Source organism: Epinephelus lanceolatus, chromosome 9 (genome assembly GCF_041903045.1).
Source record: "Epinephelus lanceolatus isolate andai-2023 chromosome 9, ASM4190304v1, whole genome shotgun sequence".
Taxonomy (NCBI): Eukaryota; Metazoa; Chordata; class Actinopteri; order Perciformes; family Serranidae; genus Epinephelus; species Epinephelus lanceolatus.
In genome coordinates, this window is record NC_135742.1 from 29,830,107 (window position 1) to 29,852,092 (window position 21,986).

A 21,986-nucleotide genomic window follows, 5' to 3' on the forward strand; every position below is an offset into this window, starting at 1 on the left:
GTATTTTCCATATTTGATTTGGAGTGGGGGAAGCAACCACACACCTTATATCAAACAGAATTGTCAACTCGTTTGCTCTGTTTGCATCATCAGTCTGACATTGGGTCCATGGATCACAATGTCAGACAGGCGGAGGAAGGTGGATTTGATTTTCCCAAACCACTTACTAGACACCCCAGTATCCACCTAAAACCACGTGATTTTAAGTCCACACTGATACGTAGTTATGCCAACATATCTATATAACATACCACGAGAAGAGTGGAGCAAAGTATACACAAACTACGATGTTGGGCAATATTGAAAAGACAGGATTTAGAACAGCCTTGATAGCAGCATCTATCTTGTCTAACATTACAGCGTTCGCCGTCATTGTTATTACTACTCATTTGTTCCAATGCACTGTTTGACAACACATGGCAAAGGTGTTAATCCCACCTGTAGAGCCAATTAGCTAATTCAGTTACCCCGCAGCACTCATTGGCGATTTTTAAAAAAATTCTAACTGAGAAACTGCTGTTTTATGTCACGATACCAGACAAATGAGTCACCTTAAAGTCAGTGGAGTGGGCAGATTCAAAGGTTTAGACCCAGGCAAAACAACTACATCGCTAATTGTACTTTGCAAAACATGAATAAAACATACCGTGCACATGCTATATGCCACACACATCTGCCAGCTGTTCAACCAAGAAGTAAAGGTTGCTTGCTATAAAATAAAGGCTGACATTACTCCCCATTCATTCAGCACTGGGTTTTGCCAACGTCTGTTTGTGTGCTATTTTGAAGAAGATAGCAGGTCCCAGCTAATTGTGACCTGCATAGGCCACAGACCAGCTTTTGAGGAAAGCTTCCAGTGGAGGAATATGATGTAGTTTGGGTTTGCAGTGCAGTTAAAAGGGTGAAGCCATCTGTTAGCTGAGCTCTAATACCATTCTTCAGCACCTGGTTCAGTCTCTTCACACTTGTTTTGCCTCAGTTACAGAGCCATATATACGAGTTTGATTGCCCTTTCCCTCATGACTTTCACAGAGGTGAACTGTGGGCCATTGTTTATGGAAATAGAAACCATTAAGTGAAAAGCAACTCTAGGAAGTCTGTGACCATACGGGTTGTGTTACAGTCCACAGAGACCCCCTATGGCCTCTATAAGTGAAAGTCATAGACTACAATGGGAAAGCATTGCTGGAATGTTATGCCATAGAGCTCCCCATAAATGTGGTTTCAGATGTGCTCCTGGTTCCTGGAGGGGGTTCCTTACGCTGGCCTCAGCGTGTCTATACCACACAAGAATCGCTACAATGACTTGACTAAGATGCATGCTTGTCTGCAGATGGCATTAGTCGTGTTGACTTGTGTCAAACCTTACAGAAGTTGACAAGCTCTTTCATCGTGGCCACCACGATAACATTTGCTGCCATCTATTGATTTGTTATTTTTGGAGCTGGACCGTGTATTAGGAGCGCTGTTGGAAAATAGCGTTCAGTTATACATTGCACTGCGTTGTCAGGGTGCTGAGTGTACTCTAGGCACAGATGGAGCAGCAGAACACCGTACAGTCAAAGTAAAAGTAACTGTTCATTGCACTGGGTCTAAGTTTTATTCACTTGCCTCTGCAGCATCTGCTCCTCTAATCCATCAGTCTGATCTGATCAGGTCGTTCAGTTTTCCACCCCGTGACTCAAATTTCATTAACTGCTACTGAGGAAAAAGAAAACTCATGAAGAGTTCTACCTGTGCTGTCTTTATGGACCCACAAACATCTCCAAGTCTGGGGGTGGGACACAGGCTGATACAAAGGGGCACACACACAAAAAAAAACAGAGAGTTTGCTGGGGTCATGGTTATGTTACCTACCCAACATTGTCGTTGTGGTAGCAACTTGTCAATGGTTGTTATGCATAACTTTAAGCCTTACTACTGTTTAAACTGGTGATTCACTGTGAAGGACGAAATTAGCTATAGAAACCAAAACTTTTTGTGCCAAGCTGTATACATGTTTTTTTTTCTGCTGTATAGTTGGGCATTTTAACATGGAGGTCTGTGGGGATTGACTCTCTCTTGGAGCCAGCCTCTAGTGGCCATTTGAGGAGCAGCAGGTTGTGGCAGTTCCACGTTGGCTTCATTTTTTCCTCCTCAGAGGTTGCCGTTTGTGTCTAAGTTGGTTGTTTCCAGGCCTGAATCTGTTCATCGATGTCACCATGTTCTCCCAAGCCATACTGACCACCAATGAAAGCTTAGTGGTCTGATGTGACTGATAGGGCTGTGGGGCTAAATGGTCACCTGACTCTGGTAGTGGAATTTTTTTGCCCAGTGCCTGGCTTCTTCCTTGCCACCAAATTCAGGGCAATGCATCGACCTCCAGTCTCTTTTCAGTGTCAGCTAAGACTTTTCTTTGCAGTTTTAGTAGTGGTGGCGTAGGGTGGTGCAGTTAGATGACCATCTACATAAAGGAGGGACTGATGATTGAAGGCTGAGTGGCAGCCCGGACCATTACATAAAGTGGCTTGTTGTTGCTATGCTCAATCAATGTTAACGAGGTAGCTGATAGATAGTAATCCGGAAGCATAAAGTCCAGGCTGAAAAATATATGTCACCAGGAAGGTGAGTGGAGCCATAGCATTCTGCAAAGCTCAGAGTGTCCACTACACCATGATAGGGTTGCTGTAGCCTGAGAGTTAGGACTAAGAAATTGGACAGACAGTAGATCGTAAGGATTGTGCAGAGGTGAGGTGAAATAACAACCAAGCTTTTTTTTTACCTATAGCAATTGCCTTATGGCAGAACTGCAGTCGACAACACTGCGCAAGCAACATGTACCACAGCAGTGGTACTGCACAACATCAATGCATTTAAAGGAGCTGTACACAACATTCAGAGCATTAATATAGCAGAAAAGCACTGTTTGCTTTGTAAAGATAAATTGGAGAATTGGTGTTCTGAGCAGAGAATGAAGTCAGGCTCCCTCTGTGTGTGTTGTCATCCGAGCTTCTCTGTGGGTTTTTGCGGTAGCCCTGCGGTAGTGTGCGTCCCTGTAAGTGTATTCTACAGGCTAGCGCATCACTGCCATTCTGCGTTGCACTCACAGGGCAATTACCTCGGATCTCAGAATGGCGTAGCTGCAGAAGTGTAGCGCCCAGCCTCAGGTTTTCCCCCAGGTAACAATAGTAGCTCTGTCAGCACTGATGTCATTGTTAGCACAGCTTATGGAGTTAACACTGTTAGCCGCTAGCCTCAGACACCTTCATGTTGAAAGTGATGTACAAACTATCTCTCCCCATACTCTAAATCATAGATATGCTCTATGTGTCGCATACACCTCTTTGCTGTTAAAAACAAATTCAGCTTTACTTTAAGTGTTGTTTAATGTTTTTGAAGAACCAGCCTTTGAATTGGGGCACAGCTTGAAATGTTAGACCTGTGATAGATTGTGACAAACCTGTTCAGTATGTCACAGACTTCTCTCTCGGTGTATGCTGGGATAAGCTCCAGCCCCCCTGCAACCCTGAACAGGATAAGTGGGTTAGACAGCGCATGGGTGGATGGTGTTGATATGACAGGAAAATAAAATGGGATCATGAGTAACTAAGTATTCTCAGTTGTTATATAAGTTGCTAAATCTTTTGTCAGAAAATTGTAGCACACAATGTTCGTAAACTCTAAGTCAGGTGATCTCACTGGTCTCCTTTTAGTCATCATACCAGAGGATCTAGTCATCCAGTCATTTTAAACTCCCAAGTGACAGATTACACTGAACTCCTAGAATAAATAAGGTTGTTAAAACCAGAAACTCAATGTATTTTCTTCCTGAAGATAACTAAATCCCCTAGTTGAGCAGTCATGTGATTCTTACTGTTTTCTCTTGGAGAAAAAAAACTGTGTTTAACCTGTAAACGGTGAGGTTCCTTGTGAGACACAGACTTTTAATTCACAATAACCCTGCAAATGAATGGGCTGATTACTGAGGCGAAGATGAGGAGGCAGTCATAAGCACTTGGCTTGAGTGGAATAGGCAAGGGGGGGGGGCAGGGGGGGGGGGTGGCTGTGGCGGTACAAGTCCAGCCTCAGAAATAGAGCTGTGAACACCATCTGTCATGCTCTCTCTCCCCGTCTGTTAGCCTGACTGCAAGTAAAAGGGAGAATGATGCTCTCAGAACTGTATTAGAAGGACGTGGGTGCTGATTGTCGTAGGTGTGGGTTTACAGGGTGTGCAAGGGAGGGGGAGGGAAGTGGTGTGTATACAAGGAGGTGCATGAGTAACTGACAAAGGGAAGCACTCACCCACACAGAGAAGGAGAAGGGTTCTTGGGCAAGTGGGTATTCCTGGTGAAACCGCACCCCTGCACCTACTCACCACCTCCTCGCGGACTCCTACCTCTTGTCAGAGGATTCCCAGCGGAAGTTATGTAGACGCATTATACAAACACACTGCTCATCTTCTGTTAGGCTTGGAGGAGTTAACAACTCATGTATAATACTGAGTTTCATTTCACATGTTGAGCAGGCTTACCTTGGTGATAACTGGCCACTTTAAGACCCACAGGGAGGACATCAATGTCCCAACAATGATCATTTCCAAGAATTTAATTGTGTGGATTATGATTATGGTTATGGTCTGGATCAGCCTTGGTTGTACTTCACTTGGAACTGAGAGCCAGAGTTGTTTGCGCTGAATATTGGTGGTTGGAGTATCAGGCTATAACGTGACCCACAGAGAAAAAAGCTCTGCTGCATTGCTTTTTCCAGATTTTCAGAATTATTCATTGCTCATAACGTGTAGGTTGCTCGGGATCCTTTCTGCTTTTGTCTGAGTCAGAGTGTGAAATAGAGTCAGTAAAACATGAAGGCAAGCTGGGCCACGATGAACAACAGGGAGAGGCAGCATGAAGTGTCCGTAACACCGCAGCTGGACTAACATTAGTTAGAGCTACTATCTAGAGTGGGGACGGGCTCCTACATTTGAACAGAGCAGAGACAAATGAAGAAATCTACTGTGGAAATTTTGGATTGTGGTGGATTATATGTTCAATCAATTCTTTGTACAGTAATTTTTATACTCAAATCCACAATGCTGTTTATCATGATTGCCCTCCACAGGAAGATCAAAGGTCAGGGTTAGCTATACCACAGCTTGTAGGGACTTTTTTATGGGTTACCAGATAACATGGTTCCTGTTGCAGACTCTTGAACTTAGGCCTTTGAAAGGTGGTGTCCCTACTCACTACACCCCCTGCTGCCATAAATATATCAGTAGATGGCTGGACCGTTTCCAGCAACGTCAACACAGTACAAAAAAATATGAAAGCAACGGTATTGTCACGATTTAAATTTGTATTTGATATGTATGAGTAAGTTAACAACAGAAACAAAGCATTAATACAAAGTCCAGGCCTCCTCTGATTCAGCCATAATTTCTCTCTCCCACTCAAGTTTATTGCTCACAGAGTCTCTTATATCAAACGTAACGCTCTCCGTTTGAAAAGAGACATAACTATAAGCTTCAGAGTATGTTCTTTTTTTTGTTAAATTTATGAAATGTACCAGCCATTTTGATGCTTTTGGTTTTTATTTCTCTGTCAGTTTCTGCCTCTCCCACACTGCTGAGTGTGTGATTCACTATCACAGCCACAAGAATGGGTATTCCCCTCGTGTGAGGATGCAAAGTATAGTCACATTTGGTTTGAACTAATAACTCTCACTTGAATTCATTTCAGGTCATTTGTGTCAGTCTGAGTTTGTTTCATTTACATTTGGATATAAAAAGAGTTTGGCTTTTCCCTCGACTAAATAAATAAAAAAGACTGTGACATTATGCAAACTATAGATTAAATGATTGGCAATGAAACCTTCATGACTGCTGTAATGAGTGACAGTTTGATGATTGTCAGGGTTTAAGGTTTGGTGGTAGGAATTATTTGTGGTTATTTATTATTTATTCAGAATACTTTCCACAGTCTTCAAATCGTACCTCATTGCAACAGTGCTGAGCTTCTCTCTGTCATCTTAATTGCAGAACTTTATAATATGACCCTGTTATATGATATACTGTATATGTATGTATGTAACTTTTATCTCCCACGCATGATGAGTTTAAAGAGCAAACATTTATCTCTTGTAAATATGTGTTTAAGTAAGTATAAATTAATGAATACATATTAAGGTTGTGTGCACAACAATCCAAAACATACAATATGGCCACAAACTGAGTTGGTGTTGTATATTCAGCTCTATGAATGATTGAACCTCGAAGACATTATGTGACTCATAAACATATGAATTTTAAGTGTAGCGCCTGGATGAGAAAATATTTAGAAACCCTGATAGTGGGTTCCTTGGTAACTGCATAGATAATGAAGCGGCACTTCCTAGTGTTTTTCAACTTTCAGCTGTTGTAATGACATAACTTGCAAATTTCCAACAGTTGAAACACTGACACAGCAGCCGTGAGTACTCTATCGGGCTCCCGTGGTAAAGATGCACATTTTAATATTCTGCTGCTTTTCAACCAAGTGCTTGAAGATAAAAACAAACTGCTTACAGAGACAAGAAGTGACTAGTAGATCTGTATATCTGTATTATGGGCAAACAGTACTGAACAAATACAATCGTCAATCACCTTATGTAATGTAACTCTGATCCTCGGCTTAAGGCCAGCACAGAAAGTCCCAAAATAACTGCACAGTTTATTCTGACATTGATGTATATAGTAATTAAACCATATTTTAATTAATCTATTTTAGACTTTTCCTATGACATTTGGTTTGAGATTTGTCACCAGACGTGATGTCTGTATTAAAATATTTACCTTTGTGTATAGAGTGCATACTGTTGACACTGTTCTTGTTTTATTGGGGAGTTTCGAGTGTCTTGGGTTCGGAGTCTCAACGCTTTTGACTTTTCTAACCCAGAGCTCAGAGTATCATCCTAGCTGAGGATATAATCGATCTTAGATTAACTTCATCAATGTGTGATGTTGCTTTTGATTCCCTCTAACAAAGCTGTAATGGATTTACTATATGAAAAACTTTCTGTGGTGCAAGCAGCCATAACATCTATCATCCATGCAGCAAAACTGTAGCTGAAGTAACTTCAACCAGAGACCTACAATGTAAGTACTTGTTCACGAGCTCATTGGTGGCTCCAGCGGACACTGTGTGAGCCTTGTTATCATTATGTATTCCTAATTTATGACATCATCACTCCCAGATTTTGCATGGGTGGGGTTACCAAGGAAATCATTCAGCAGGGTCGTGAGGCATTAGGTAAATTTAATTAGGTCAAACTACAATGATTTCCAATTGCTCAAGTAATGCTTCAATCATTGGAGTCATCATTTTAGTCCATTCACGTGCTGTTGTTGCATTTTATGTTTTAGCCATGTATCTTAACATTTAAGATTCTAATTATAACAATACTGCAAGATTAACATGATATAGGCCTACATATTAAAGTCAGTAAGTTGAACCTTTCTTAATACACAAAACACAATCACCATGGCGAGCAGCTGTCAATCATTAGGTGGTCAGAACTTTTCACGCTCTCTGTCACGCCCCCACATCAGGGTCCCTGAGGGAGGCTGCCCACCATGTGAGAATGTCTTGTAGATTAGTGTGAGCAAGTCTGTCACTCCCCAGTGAGCAGCAAGTGTCAGTGACCTCGACACCGCCCTGCCCTGTCGCAGCTACTGTGACACCAGCTCTGCTTTGGAATAGATGAAAACACTGTAAACACAAAACTGATTATTCTCAAGGTTTGTATATCTTGAGAATATTAATATATGTAATCCTATGTGAATTCTGCATATGATTGACTTATCTTTCATTATTTGGCTGAGTTAAAATTTTGCATTCATTTGCTGTTGTTTTTACTCTATGTATTGTAATGAAATTAAAAGGGCAGAGGGTGCCGTGGAGAGTGAGCGAGAGCCGAGCATTAAGATGTGGGAAAATGTTGCATGCTCAAATGTTGACTACCTGTTGCTATGGCAATGGGTTTGGATCCTGCAGGCTGCAGGACTCTTGCTATTTCTAAATAAAGCTTTTTTTCTCACTGATCAGTGGATGAAGATACTCACAGTTGAAACTAATCTCCAGAATTTCACCAGGCTGTGTAAACACTTGTGCTCTGCACTCAAATACTTACTGCTAAACCTCCTAAACAGCAGTCACAGGATTATAGATGAGATGATGCACAATAGAGGACACATGCTTTGCTGCCGCTACATTTTGTACTGAAAGAGTCAAATATAAATGATAAAATTATGATTCATTACAAAGTGTATCTCAGTCATTCTGGCACAGATTTACAGACACATTATGTACTTATGACAATAGAGTTGAAACATTTTAATTGGCACTGTGTACCATGTTCTGCTCCAGACAGCATTTGTGATGGGTCCAGTTTCCTAGCTCTTCACATATGACAAGAAAGCAAACAAAATCTTTCTGTTTCCTTGTCAAGACTATAAACCAAACACTACAGTGAAGTTATTTATGAGATAACTGAAATCGGGGGCTCAAGTTGTGTTTACAACACTGTATTATTTTAATTTCCTTTTTTAAAAATAATTATAATTGCTGAGTGCAAAATGTGTTTGCAGCATTCCCAAGATGATATAAACTCTACAAAATACGTATTTATGTTCTGAATTGGTTAAGTCCATGTCCCCACTGAGGAATGTGGCTTAATGTTTCTATACTACTATAAACTGTATTTTGTCCATTTCAACATAAGGATCCAATTAGACCGGGGGGGGGAAACAACATGTCCTGCATGTTTTTTGTCCTCGCACGCTGTCTAGTAACACAGTACCTGTGTTACCCTGTGGGGGGAGCCTGTGTGTGGAGAAAGAGAGGACAGAAATAGGTGCTGAGACCAGATATTTGATGCCTGTGATGGGGACTTCCATGCTTACCTCAAGTGGGTTTTGGGCCATTTCACAGACAACATATTTAGTCCTTTCCCTCCCACTCAAGGATGCAGCCGTCTTGCAGTAAGCAGCCAAGTCTATTAAACAAACAATCCTGTGTGCAATTTGCAGTGGCTGACTGTGTGCTTCCTGGGGATGAGGGAGTTTAACCTGACAAATATACAGTAGAAAATGCTTATGAAAAATATCTGTGCTTCACACCAGGTGACATGATGTCTGTTTCTAGGCAACAGGAAGTTAATATACAATTAATAATATGGGAAATTACTACCTGGAAATGTACTCAGTGGTTTAATTTGCTTGGGAGCTGTCTTTTTTTATTTTTAGATTACTAGCGACAAATGATTGTCTTTTTCCAATCATCACCCGAGTCTCAGTGTTTATTGAATCCATTCTTGCTAAAATCCATTAATATGACAATATATGTGTGATTTAGTCAAAAGTCAGCAGGTTAGACTATAACAAAACTTGCTCCAGATAAAATTGGCCGGGGAATTAAATGGCCTCTCCAGCCTCTCTCTAGTTGGTAGGTGGTGCTAATTCAAGGACTGACCACTGAGATAAGCGAGTGCAGAATATTTGGCTGTGAGAGCACAAAACTAAGGGAATACTGGCATTAGATAGTGTTGTAGGAAGAGGTGTAATAGCTCACCATATTTTCTTTCTTGTTAATGGTCTTTGACCCAAAAGTGAACTGACCTAACTACCTGCCTGAACTTCAAATGCTTTGTCTGACCGACTCTGTGTTTTTATTACCAGGGCAGTGCACTCAAGAGAGGACAGATACAAGGGACAACCATCACTGGTAAGAATGGTTTTCAGTTGCTCATTCATTAAATTGTGGTTTACATAAATTACCTATCATACTCATTAATGTTGTGTAAGCTTTATTTACTTATTGATTGATTTAGTTTAGTTTAGTTGACAATAGTTTTTATATCATCATCAGTTTCAGTGATTTAATTTAAAGGTATACTGTGCAGGATTTTCCTGATACACGTGTTACGGCTCGTGGGCCAAATCTGGACTCCAATAGGGTGCCAGCTGGCCCGCTGACCATTTTCTATTTCACAATCAAAACAAATTGATTCAAACTGGGATTTTTTACCTTTAATGTAAATAATGTGCCAGAGTGCAAAAGCATCAACAAGTAAAAAAAGTAATGTCAGGGGAGGATCCATCAGACCCCCAGGAGAGGTCTGGCTAACCCCTGAATGTCCTCAAATCTTAGAAACGCCCCTGCAAACACCTGACCTGTGTGGGCTTTCTGCAACTGGATTTGCCTCTTGAGAAAGACGAGTAAGAACAGCAAACATCAACAGCAAAAAAAAAAAATGTTTTTTGAACTGGCCCCTGGCCCTCTGTCATTCTGCAAAAGAAGCCCTCGGGCAAAACAATGTGAGCATCCCTGGTGTAGACTCATACAAAATTAATCCCTCTTAATTATCACGTATGACCCACTAGAAATGTGTGGCGATGTGTTTTATCTGCTGAGACCCTGCTTTCTTATTTCCTTTTTATTTGATTGTGTTCAGGATCTTCTGGGCACTGTGTGCAGTTGAGATGGGGACTTTATTAAAAAGTAGCGACCAGGTGTTAAACCATAAGCAGCATGCAACCAAGATGGAGTTGTAGAAATCGCAGACACAGCGCCAAAAAAATGCAAATATAGCGAGGCAAAACGCCAAGTGAATCTGAGGTTGGCTTTCACTATGGCTGCCGATACTGTTTACAAATACTAACCAGCAATTCCTGCAAAGTGTACTTGTAACTTAATTTTATTATTGTTTATGTGTAACATTAAACTTGTTCCTTCATGACCCCTTGCCCCTGGGTAATTTTAGTTCCTACCTGCCATTGTTTTGCAGCAGACATCAGTGAGTGAGTGTAACGGGTGTAACAACAGCAGCACTGTTGGGTGTGTTTACTGTGTTGCAGTGTTTGGTGTTGATTTAAGAGGATTAATTTAAAGAAAAACTGTAGCCCGCTTATTACCCACAACCCAGAGTGATTGAAGAACGCTACAAACACCACTGGTTTATTGTAATCTCAAAAATAATCCAGATGCATGAAGAGGACCATTGAATAGAAAGAACTGGGATTTCAAAGATTTAGCTCACTGTTAGGTTTTAGTTGCATCATTGTGATAATCACATACAGTGTATTGCTATGTAACATCACCATTCTCAGCTCTCCTGATCCTGATTATTGTTTTTCCATGCAGACTATCATCCTCCAACCCCACCACAGAAATCTGGTTTTCACCGCTACCAGTTCATGTTGTTTGAGCAGCCTCCAGACGCACCAGTGTCACTCACCGAGCAGGAGAAGTCATCCCGTGGTAATGACTCCGCTCACCAGCACCTTGAGTTTTCACAGCACTGTTGGCCGCTGCAGTATCATCGATCATATAGCAACATTGATCAACACAACTGCCAACAGTTAGTTGTTGAATCAGCAATAGAAAGATTGCACCAAGGCATTAAAACTCAGGCCCAAACGTTTCCTCTCAAATTAACCACATTATAAGTTTGTGGTTATATATTTTTTTTTAGGAACGTATGTAGGCTACTGCAGGTGTTTTTGTAAGCATTAGTAAGCAGATTATTCTATTTCCTGACATACAGTAGCAAGTTGTGTCATTTTACACCATTAGATTGATTTAGGTATTGCCTCATTTGAGTGGGCTTAATCCTTTACTTAGGGTGAAATGTTTCCATGTTAGGTTTCAACAAACCGAGACACCGCTGAAGCTGCTATTATTAGTGAGTTGATTTATTATATAACGTCCCAAGACGCTGCAGCCAGACACCATCTAACCATCCTTAAGCCCAGGTTTTGATCTGTGGCTGTGTTTTCTCAGGACATGTGTCGTTTCGCGTAATTCACAAATAATTATGAGCATTTAATCGAAGCATTTGGAGTTGCTTTAGAAAGATGATTTTCTCCAAGTGCTTGAACTTGACAAGGGAAATGTTAATGAGGTTAGTGAGTAAGTCTGCTGCAGTTTTAATGCCTGCGGGGTCAAGACAAGTATTGTTGGCTCCCACGCACACCTGCACGAGTCTGCCTGACCACGTCTCGTTATCCTCCGCTAAAACCTGAAATCCTTATCAACCATGTCAGCACACATGGAGAGTGTATATTAACTTATAACCTTGATTACTGTCGATATTATTACCAGATCATTTCCGTAGTTTGTCTCTCAAAAGACAACAGTCTTGCAAAAAGCAGAGTTGTTTTGTTTACACTTCAGGTTTTCTGACTTTTCCTCCCCCCTGAAGAAAAGTCTCTTGGAGGTGGGCAACCGCACTTGGATGTACAGTACCTCACAGGAGGCGTGCCTGTCTGTCTGTTCTACTCGGGTCACAGCCCGTGATTTGAGGGGAGATCAGGGCGGTTTGAGACTTCAAGCGCTGCGGCCGTGAATCAGTGGAGCTGCCAGTCTCTGCTGTTTGAAGTTTTGACAGCTATGTCAGCAAACAATCCAGGCACATTAGGCTGAGGTCTGTTTGATGTTAAACCTTTGGAAAAAGAAATGTCAAAAGAGATGTACTTCGGTATATTTTACGTATCCAAACTCAGATTTGGGGAGGTATTGTTCGGGTATTCACTGTGTCAGAACTAGTTAAGCTGAAGAAATAGTGGCATGAATAATAGCCTGCTATTTAGAATATTTTATTTATATATTTATCTTGTGCAAAACTAACTGGAGCATCCTTAATTTCTGCTTCCAGCTCTAGTACAGTAGTTGCCCCCACATTATGAAGCGATTGAACGGAGTGGATCCACCCATCCTTAATCTACTGGATGAGTCTAACTCCCGCTGTTTCACTTCCTCTCTCCTGCAAACTGTTGTCTCTATTCACGGGAAATGAAATTAAGAAATTCCCTCTTGGATAATCAAATGTCTCATTTGATGGGTCAATTCTGGGGAGGATAACTGCCCTCGTAAAAAGGGTAATAATGGAAATAGACATTGCGTAACATATTAAGAATGAAAGCCTCATCACAGTATGTGAATAGAAAAATATTCAGTTTTACGGTAATTATGGGTTTGGTTGAATTTAGTGGTGTACCTGCTGTATTATTGTTGGCCTCCACTTGGCCGTGAGCACAGTATTCCCGCACAGACAAGAGGAACGGAGGGAATCCCATGTCTCCCCACCTCCTCCGTTAAGTATGTTCACTTATTAGCGTCTGTCCTCCCTCCATGTGGTATGACACAGAGAGCATTTTTCATAGCCCATGACATTAATTGATGTGATTTGCGAAGGGAGAGCATTTAGTCGTGGGTGGGAGACTCCTAATGATCGTTTTCCACTTCCAGTAGCGCAGTCATTGACTCAATTTTATCGCAAATTTGTTGTCTTTTTCTTTTCATCTCTGACCATCACTTAAGTAGTAAAATGGGTGTACAATGAGAGGTGGAGCAGGGCTGTTGTGCGGAACCGTGGGAGTCTGGTGTGCCTCTCCTGCGATAAGGTTATGAATGTGGGTCAGTGAACTGATGAGGACAGCTGGTTTGTTACACAAGGAACTACAGGGGGTCTGCGCTCTTGGCACGGGGCGCAGGGGCGTGATCGTAGGGAATCCCCTTCGCTCTGGCTCAGGAAGGCTGTCCCTGACTGGAGGCTGCCCCTGTGCCAGGGTGGGGGGCAGGCGTGGGCACACAGGCCCTCGTGATACTTGTCAGCCACTTGGCAAGCCCTCAATATGTCCTGCTACTGTTTAGTGCCGCCGAGTCAGTTTGTCAAGGGAAACAGTGCTAGCGTTTCCCGGGTAGGGAAACTGAGGCCTTGAGAGAGGCCATCTAGTGTTGTTTCAGCCTACACGGTAGTTTGCACAAACACTGTTCACACATCCAGCCCCCTTTCTCCTGACTGGGACCTCAACTGTAGATTGATCACAAACAAACACTGTGATGATCACAAGAAGGACAGCATCAGAATCACTGGCAGAAAATTGCGCAAAAGTTGAAAAATAAAAATTTATCAGCTCTTGTCTTTTTTTTTCCCTCAGTTTTTTCTTGTAGTAAATTACAAAGCTGTACACGGGGATGTACACGATGAGCATGTTGTGTGAATGAATGGATCACAGTGGAGTTAGCTGCTGGATGGTGCACGTTGCTCATCTTGCCTCCTAGAGCCCCTACTGCCAGCTCAGCACACTCCACAGTAATTGAAGCCATTTGCAATGTTGCAGTGTGGTAATGGGCAGATCCATGTCTACCACCCACCCACAGCCTCTACCATTAATCAGAGCTGCGTGGAGTCAAGAGAGCCAGGATTTGGTTGCTACAGCAGGCCTGAGTTTCAGCCAGGAGTCGGCTGCCTTAAAGGAACACTTTGACGTTTTGAATTTTGGCTGGTTGTGTTTTTTTTTTTTTTCTTCTTCTTCTTTTTTTCAAACAGATGCTTGTCGTGTTTGAGGTAAAAGTTTCTAGATTTTTTTCTCAACTCCCCTAATCCATAAATCAAGGGAGAACTGAAACAATAAATCAGTCAATAAGTCCGTCCACAGGAAAATAACAATTAATAATTAACATATTTTTTAAATAAATATTCCATCTATTCCCTATGTGAGAGGCTATATCTGCTGCTTTTCTTTTGTGATCAGCTTTGGACTGTTGGACAGATAGAACATGAAATTTGATGATAATAACTTTCTGACTGTGGAAAATTTTAATAGGCATCTTCTCTACTTTCTAACAAATGATTTATTGATTGAAGAAATCACAGATTAGTCAGTAATGAAAAATAGAAACGTGCGCTCAGTAGGATGCAGATCTCTGCCAGGTGGATGTCTTCTAGCTGCCCAAAGTGATTGTGGCCACTCTAGACAATTTTTGTAATTCCCGCAGACATGCCACAGCGCGCTTCGGAAGATAGAATACAATTATTAGGATTAATGTATTTATAGTAAGTAAAACACTCCCACAAATCTTTGATCCATGTCATTCATAACTGGACTTTTAACTTTGTTTATAGACTACTGCACACCAAAGTAGGAAATAACAACAATAAACACAATTAAAACAGACAAAGAAAGAAAAATTTAAAGACATAGCCTTCTCACTTTGCTATGATAGCGGCACAAGGAAAAATAACCAAATCATCAAAATCTGCAAGTCTACAAAATTAGGCAGTGCAAAACGCTCTTCTGAAACGCTGCTGTTGTGGTGTGACGTCACACGGAGGACATACCAAAACAGGGTCCAGGCATGGCAGTCAGACAATGGAGAGCTGCATCCAGTGGAAATGTCTCTCCTGGCCCCTTGGTGTAAAGAGTACAGAGAAGCTAACAAAAACGAGGACTAATTAATCTCGTGTTGTGCCTAAGTTTAGTAGATCATAATATATCAGGTATGGAATTAATAACGACGAAGGCAAAAATGTGGCCTGTAACAGACTACGTGTGCTTTGCTGTTTTTAGCTGAGCTGATTCCTGAAAAAATTGCAGCCCCTATTGATCGGTCAAGAGGAGTGAACAGTTAATAACCACATAAAACAATCAATAAAACAGGTTTTTCAACAACTGCGAATCAGTGCAACCACCAGGAACCCCGAAGCATACAGTTGTAAATGAGCACACAAAATGTAAGGCTGATTGATCCAGTAGTTTGTGGGATTAGCTGTGGACAGGCAGAAATACACATTCACTCATGGACACGGCCAAACACATGATCCCCTCCAGGTTTACACCCAGTAGAGATAGTAACCATTTTCTGAGCTGAAATGATTAGTTGATTAATCAATTAGTTGATCAACCGAAAACTAATCAGCAACTATTCTGATAACTGATTGATTTGTTCATTTATGTATTCATTCATTCATTTATGTATTTCCTACATTGTGACAGGAGAAAAATACTAACCAAATATAATTCAACATGCAATATATCTCTTTAAGACTGAATATGCAGTCCCCGGCAAGGTGACAGCATTTGGTAACAATGTAGGCTGCTATATTGACAGCAGGCTGTGAGCTGAGAACGGCAGCCAAACACTGCGACACCATCCCTCGACCCAGGTCTCTCCATGGCAGTCGTGTGCCCTGCTGAAGCATCTCACGAGCGAGACGTATCTCTGCTCCCGAGGCACCGCTCTGTGTCTGACTCCTGACCTCCGACGTCCAAAAAGAATTTTCCCCACATGATATCAGGATAACGTTGTTTTGACTATGAATGTTAAATGCTAAAGCTCAGTAAAGCTCCCTCCCTGATATGGCTCCTCTTACTCGACTGCGATGAACAGGATCACTTGGTTTTGAGTATTTTCGAGACACTATAAGAGGTTTAACAGGGACACCGCCCACACCACTAAATGTAGCAGTTCTGTGTCACCTCACAGCAGTCCTGATCTTCCTGCCATACCCAGACGGAGAAGCAAGGTGGAAACAAAAGGGGAGGCAGGAAGACTTTAACATCGCCCTCAGGTCCCACACTATCTGTCCTTTCCATGAGCAGGCAGATGGGAGAGGCAGAAACACGTCTCTGCACTACAAACAGACACCAGCCTATTTTAAGGTCACTTGTAAGTCTAGGCATTTGCAGGGTACCAGCCAGCGTGATAGCACCAGATATTGTGAATTTGCCTCACTTTGGATTGCGCCCAATGATTGCACAGCTTTAGACAGGATTATGTTTGTAAAGCCTTACAAGCAGCGCCTGGTTTTGACTCTCTGTCTGATCGTTAGTCTACTATAAAATGTTCCTCAGTGTGACATTCTCCGTTAGAGGAAATGTTGCACGATACCGCATGTTCTCCCTATAAAACAGAAAGAGAAAGTTTGACTATTAATGCATGACTGTCATATGAGTCAAATCTGCCACATGACTTATGGGCTACATCCCTATATTCTGGGTAAAGTTTGTTGCCTCACCCCTCAGCTGTCTTTAAGGTGCTACCTCTAAGGGGTGAGGGACCTTGTTCTGGACATGCAGGGGAGTTTGGGGATCTGCAGAGGCGGTGCATTATCTCCCACTGAAGCACAGGCCAGAGGGGCCACTGGGGCCATGCCCTATCATACAGGCAGGTCACTTGACTCCATTGCCCTCTCTTGATTATTGGAGCCCTTTCTGCAGGCAATCCTCATTCACAGAGGGGACCTGGAAAGCTCCAGGTACTCATCTGCTCATCTCCCAGTTATTATTCATCATCTTCCCCAGCTGAGCTCAGACCCTGACCTGACCTTGTGGCAAACCTGGACACACTGGGGTGTAAGTCTCATAAGCTTAACACATGGGGAGGATCAGGATGGGTGCAAAAATAGTTGAGTAATAATTTGGTAATATTGTCATTTTTTGTTTGACTTTCCAATTCGAACACATGCAAATAAATAATTCAAGATTTGATAGGAGTTAAATATATTCTGAGAATAGCCTGAAAAATTGCAGCCTTGAATGAGACATTTTGTTTGAAATGTAAATGAATCCCTCCTATTTGTTTCTGCATTGATGGGAGGTGAGTGCACTTGGTGTGCGTGGCAGCGGTAAAGTGTATTTCTTCTCCCAGATCTCCTCCGCAATGCCGCAGGACACAAAATGTGGCTCCCTGATGGCGAAAACAGCCACAGCGAAGGCCTGTAAAGCAGCTGCAGCGAAAGGTGAAAAGCAGTAACGTTTCTATTCAGGCAGAGTCAGACTCAACCCCTAACTGTGAGACCGTTCTCTCTACAGATTTGGACCATTTCAATAGTTGGCTTTCTTTTCAAAAGATTAACTTTCCTACGCTATTCTTGAGCAGCTGTTAATGCAATTACTCCGCATACGGAAATACCAGAATGTCAGCGATTCCCTGGATTGCGGAGCATGCTATTGTCGTATGTATGCCCAAACATGTGAGGACACAGACAGACAGACAGACAGACAGACAGACACTCGCTCTCTAGAATCTGTTGAAGTTTGCAAGTTTTAAGCACACAGGGTTTTGTTGCCTTGGAATGATAATTGTGAATTTGTCTTTTTTTTTTTTCTTTTTTTTTTTTTGGGTAAAGGGAGGGGAAGCTGCAGGGAATCAGCGGTTGTCAAAATCTAAGAAGTGATATTGTCATACCAGCCGGATGGCCGTCTGGTGTTTGTTTAAAAGGGGAGGGAAGAAAAAAAAAACAGTCCAGGCGATTGAATCATATCTTCTTGCCAATACGTCCTTGCGTTCCCACCTCCATCATTACAGCAACATGTTTTATTTTCAGCAGTGCTGTTCTCAGTGACTCACATCCCAGAGCCATGTGCTGCTCAGTTAGGCCTCAGATCCCTTAAACATGGACCAAGCGGTCATGAGAAATACTCTTGTAATGCACCAGAGATTGCACTCAGACTGTACTAAATTTATGTCGGATATTGTCAGGATGAAAACATGTTATCCAATAAATGTGTGAGGTTTAACTGCTTTTGTCATTTTGATCTCTTGTATCAGCCTCAAAACAAACCTGGGTTTTGAGCACATTTTCCCTCCAAATGCATGTAAAGACTAATATATCTCTGTATTCATGTGTCATCCTTCTCTCACAGGTAAATGGGGTCTTCAGGCCTTCGTCAAGAAGTTTGATCTGGGAAAGCCTGTGGCCGCTCTGCAGTTTCTCACCCAAAACTACAAAGACTGAAAGATGCTCAGATACCTGAAAGAAGAATCTGTCAATACAAATATATAGAATAAGATGTTCCCCCACTTTCCCTGAATTAAATAGCATCAGTTCTTCAGAGCTTGCAACAGGTCAGCCCTCTTTGCCTCTATCTTATCGTTGAGTTAGAAAGAGACTTCCTCTTTGTGTTACAGCAGCTGCAAGGTTTTGATGTTGCCCTGTATCTCTGTCACGTGGTGTGGAGCAAAGGATTTGGGAGATAGATTTTGACCTCACTGGGGATTTCTTATTAGTTTCCGAACACTGTCAACAAGAGAAGGAAGACGGCCCCGATATCACAACTCAGTGTGGAAAGAGTTTATTCTAATTCAGGCACGGAAACACGTCAGGGCCAAAAAAAGGAAGTGGGAGGTGAAACCGAGACCGCAACACAGCCGGATGCCGCAGTGGAACTTGAACCAAAATACTCTACAGAGTGACAGGACAGGGGGGAGGGGCTGCAGGGCCTGTGGTGTGTCGGGTGAAGGGAACTTGCTGTTTGTGTAATTGTTTATCATATTTCCATTGACCACTTTCACCCCAATCGGAAACATTAGGTGATTTCAGGTCCTTATTGTTCCCTTTTTTTTTTTCTTTTTTTTTTCAAAGTAAAAGCAGCTCTAACACATGTTGAAGTGTCCTTGAATGTAACTTTGGAACAATGAACCTGTTTTGAACTTTGGACAGTTGCATAAGAGGCCTACCTGCCAGGTCTGCAGAGGATGATGGGGATAAACTTTTCAACCCTTTCACGAGAAGATACTTTTCTGACTTCATGGGTCTTTGTAGAGGGTGGGTCAGAGTACCCCCCATGAGGAATATTGGTTTCTAACCAGCAACTCTCCTCTGGGAGGGGTTTGTATCAATACCCCAGATGTCTGGAAAAGGCTGGATTTACATGAGGGACTTTGATGTTCTGATGATCAATCTTTAGTTGGTGGTTTCATTGACCCTAATTTGGTGTCTCATCAGTGGGCTAGGCAGGAGTAGGTAATGGAGGTTTTTGTTCCTTTGGTGGTTAAGCCAGCCTTGGTAAACCCCTATGTGCCCTCTCCATGAACTCTGGGAGATCATTGATCAAATTGTCCTGCATCTGCTTTGTTTGCTTCCCCGACTTAGCAGTCAAAGCAGCCACGTCCACAAACAAAACAACCAAAACAATGCACATAAGCACACAGTTAGTCAGACAGTCCATTGCTTTTGAACAAATGTTAAGTATCTGTCAGTTGGAATATCGCACTTGACCTTGATTTACCCATCTTATTTGACTTATGAAATCACATTTTTAACAATTGGCAAGTGGAGTATAATTCCACACTCATTGTGAGGCATGCCAAGTGGGAGAGCATTCTTCCAAAAACCACCTACTTGAATCCATCAGTACACCATTGAAATGCCAAGATTTGTACTTCCAAATACACTGTGCATTTTTTTTCCCTCTATATCTCGGAGATATCCTGCCAAAACAGCTGGGTTTTGCCACTCGGCTTCCTTGAATGTGTTTATTTTTACTCCAAATGTCAGGAGAGTTGAAATATTCTGATTAAGAAAAACTGACAGCTGTAGTTCAACGGTGCACAGTATATTGCCTTCTCTGAAAAAAAAAAAACTGCTCACATCCCCTGATAATATGGCGAAGGCATTTAATATTTTCTTAATTTATTCAAACTTACATTAATTAAAAGGAATTTGTATAATCAATTCAATTGCCTAACCGGCACTAAGTGATCTAATATGCATTCTGACTTGAGTCTCCATTCTTCTTTTCTCGCTGCTGCTGAAGAAGTGCGCAAGATTTATGTCACTGGAGACTTCCTGCAGTTCATCACTTGTGAGGAGTGGAGAGATGGATTTGAGTGTGACATCTGTTCAATGCATGTCAACAGTATGGTCCGCTGACCACTTTGCACATGTATTCTCTGTGCGTTTGACCCCAAACAGACTGGTATTGTTCTGCAAATCGGACTGCAGAGAGTCAGTGCTCTCTGAAATGCTTGTCTCTGCCAAAATCTTTCACCAACAAGAAATGCAGAATTTTAAAATGCACCTTTTGACCTTTAAACATTATTGCTAAGGTATCTGCGTCAGCCTTGTGTCTTAATGCACGGTTTTATGTCTCCTGTTAACTGTGAAAACTGCACATACCCAGACAGATAGCAGTGATTGGGTAGATGCTTAATGATGTTCAATTTCAAAATAGTAGACTTAATAGGAAAGTGAATCAGCATACCTTAATGGGTGATGTGATGATGAAAATGCACCAAAAAGCTTCTGCACGTTTTAATTACCTCCTCCCTAGAAATGTGCAACCATTACATTTTTTATAGTCAATCATATTGTCATGTGAAAGGCACGTTACTCTTATTTTAACTTCATTTAAAGTGAAGTTTCTCCACTGTGTGACTTGATACTAGTCATATCAGATGAAAGACATTCAGTGTAAAGATTTAAGGTCTTTTGGGGAGTTTTTTAGTTATCAGAGTGTCATTTCTGGTTGATAGGTCAACCTAATAAATAGAAAATATCTCTCATGTCATGCTGTCAACATTACAGGATACATAATCATAACAACTATAGAGGCTTTTGCAATATGGCATAAAGGATATACAGTTACTGTCGGTATAACCGGAACCATTTTATCTTTCCAGATCTCTCACTAACAGCAAGGAACAACAGTTGTAGTCTTCCCCCATGGAGCCTGGAAAATACAAAACTAATTTGACTATATATCCACAGTGCCTAGGCAGTTTTCCACTGTGCTTTAAAATGAGCTTGCGCTTCCATGGAATCCCCATATGCAAAGGAGCTGGAATCAAAGGGATCTAATGCTGTCGACAAACACTGCAGACCGGCCCTGTGTGACCCAGCTCACAGTCGAGGAAATAAGCCTGCAACAGGTAGGTGTTCCAGCTGGGCTGGCCAACTTTCCAACCACAGAGCCACACAAACGCTTCCCCTGAGGAGACACACCATAGCGCAGTAAGTCCTCAGTCTGACCTGAGGGGATTCTCTCATTTGTTTGCATCCATAAACATGAGAGACTTTTCCATGGATTTCCCGCTGCATTGATCAACCTGTGATGGACTTCATGGGCTGGACAAAATAACAGGGACAACATACAATCTAATGTAGTAATCCTGCATAAAACACTCCAGTTTATACGCTTATGATATCATTTATGTGTAAACTGTATAATTTAAGAGGTCATAGGTCATAGCCTTGTTTTGTATGACATTTATACCATCAGGCTTTTTTATTATGTAGTCCAAACCAAGTGTAACTATTACGTTTCTTGGTAAGTTTAATTATGCAGTGGTATTCAAATAAGTGTATGAATTCATTCTCTAGAGGTGTGTTCAAGTTAATTCAGAAAATATTTCATTTAATATTGAGGTATTAATTTGTTTCTGATGCAGTTTGCTTGATAGGAGTCA

The 21,986-nt window shown here is 41.7% G+C and overlaps 1 protein-coding gene across 2 annotated transcripts in view; it reads left to right on the top strand.

The window, feature by feature from the left end:
* pebp4 (phosphatidylethanolamine binding protein 4) overlaps window positions 1-18,641 on the top strand; it is a 60,837-nt gene extending 42,196 nt beyond the window's left edge. For both annotated transcript variants that reach the window (XM_033618970.2, XM_033618971.2), the window contains 3 exons: window positions 9,689-9,734; window positions 11,154-11,270; window positions 18,443-18,641. In XM_033618970.2, the coding sequence (XP_033474861.1) occupies window positions 9,689-9,734; window positions 11,154-11,270; window positions 18,443-18,534 (255 nt within the window). In that variant the 3' untranslated portion in view covers window positions 18,535-18,641. The remainder of the gene's footprint in view (window positions 1-9,688; window positions 9,735-11,153; window positions 11,271-18,442) is intronic.
* Window positions 18,642-21,986: the final 3,345 nt, after the last annotated feature.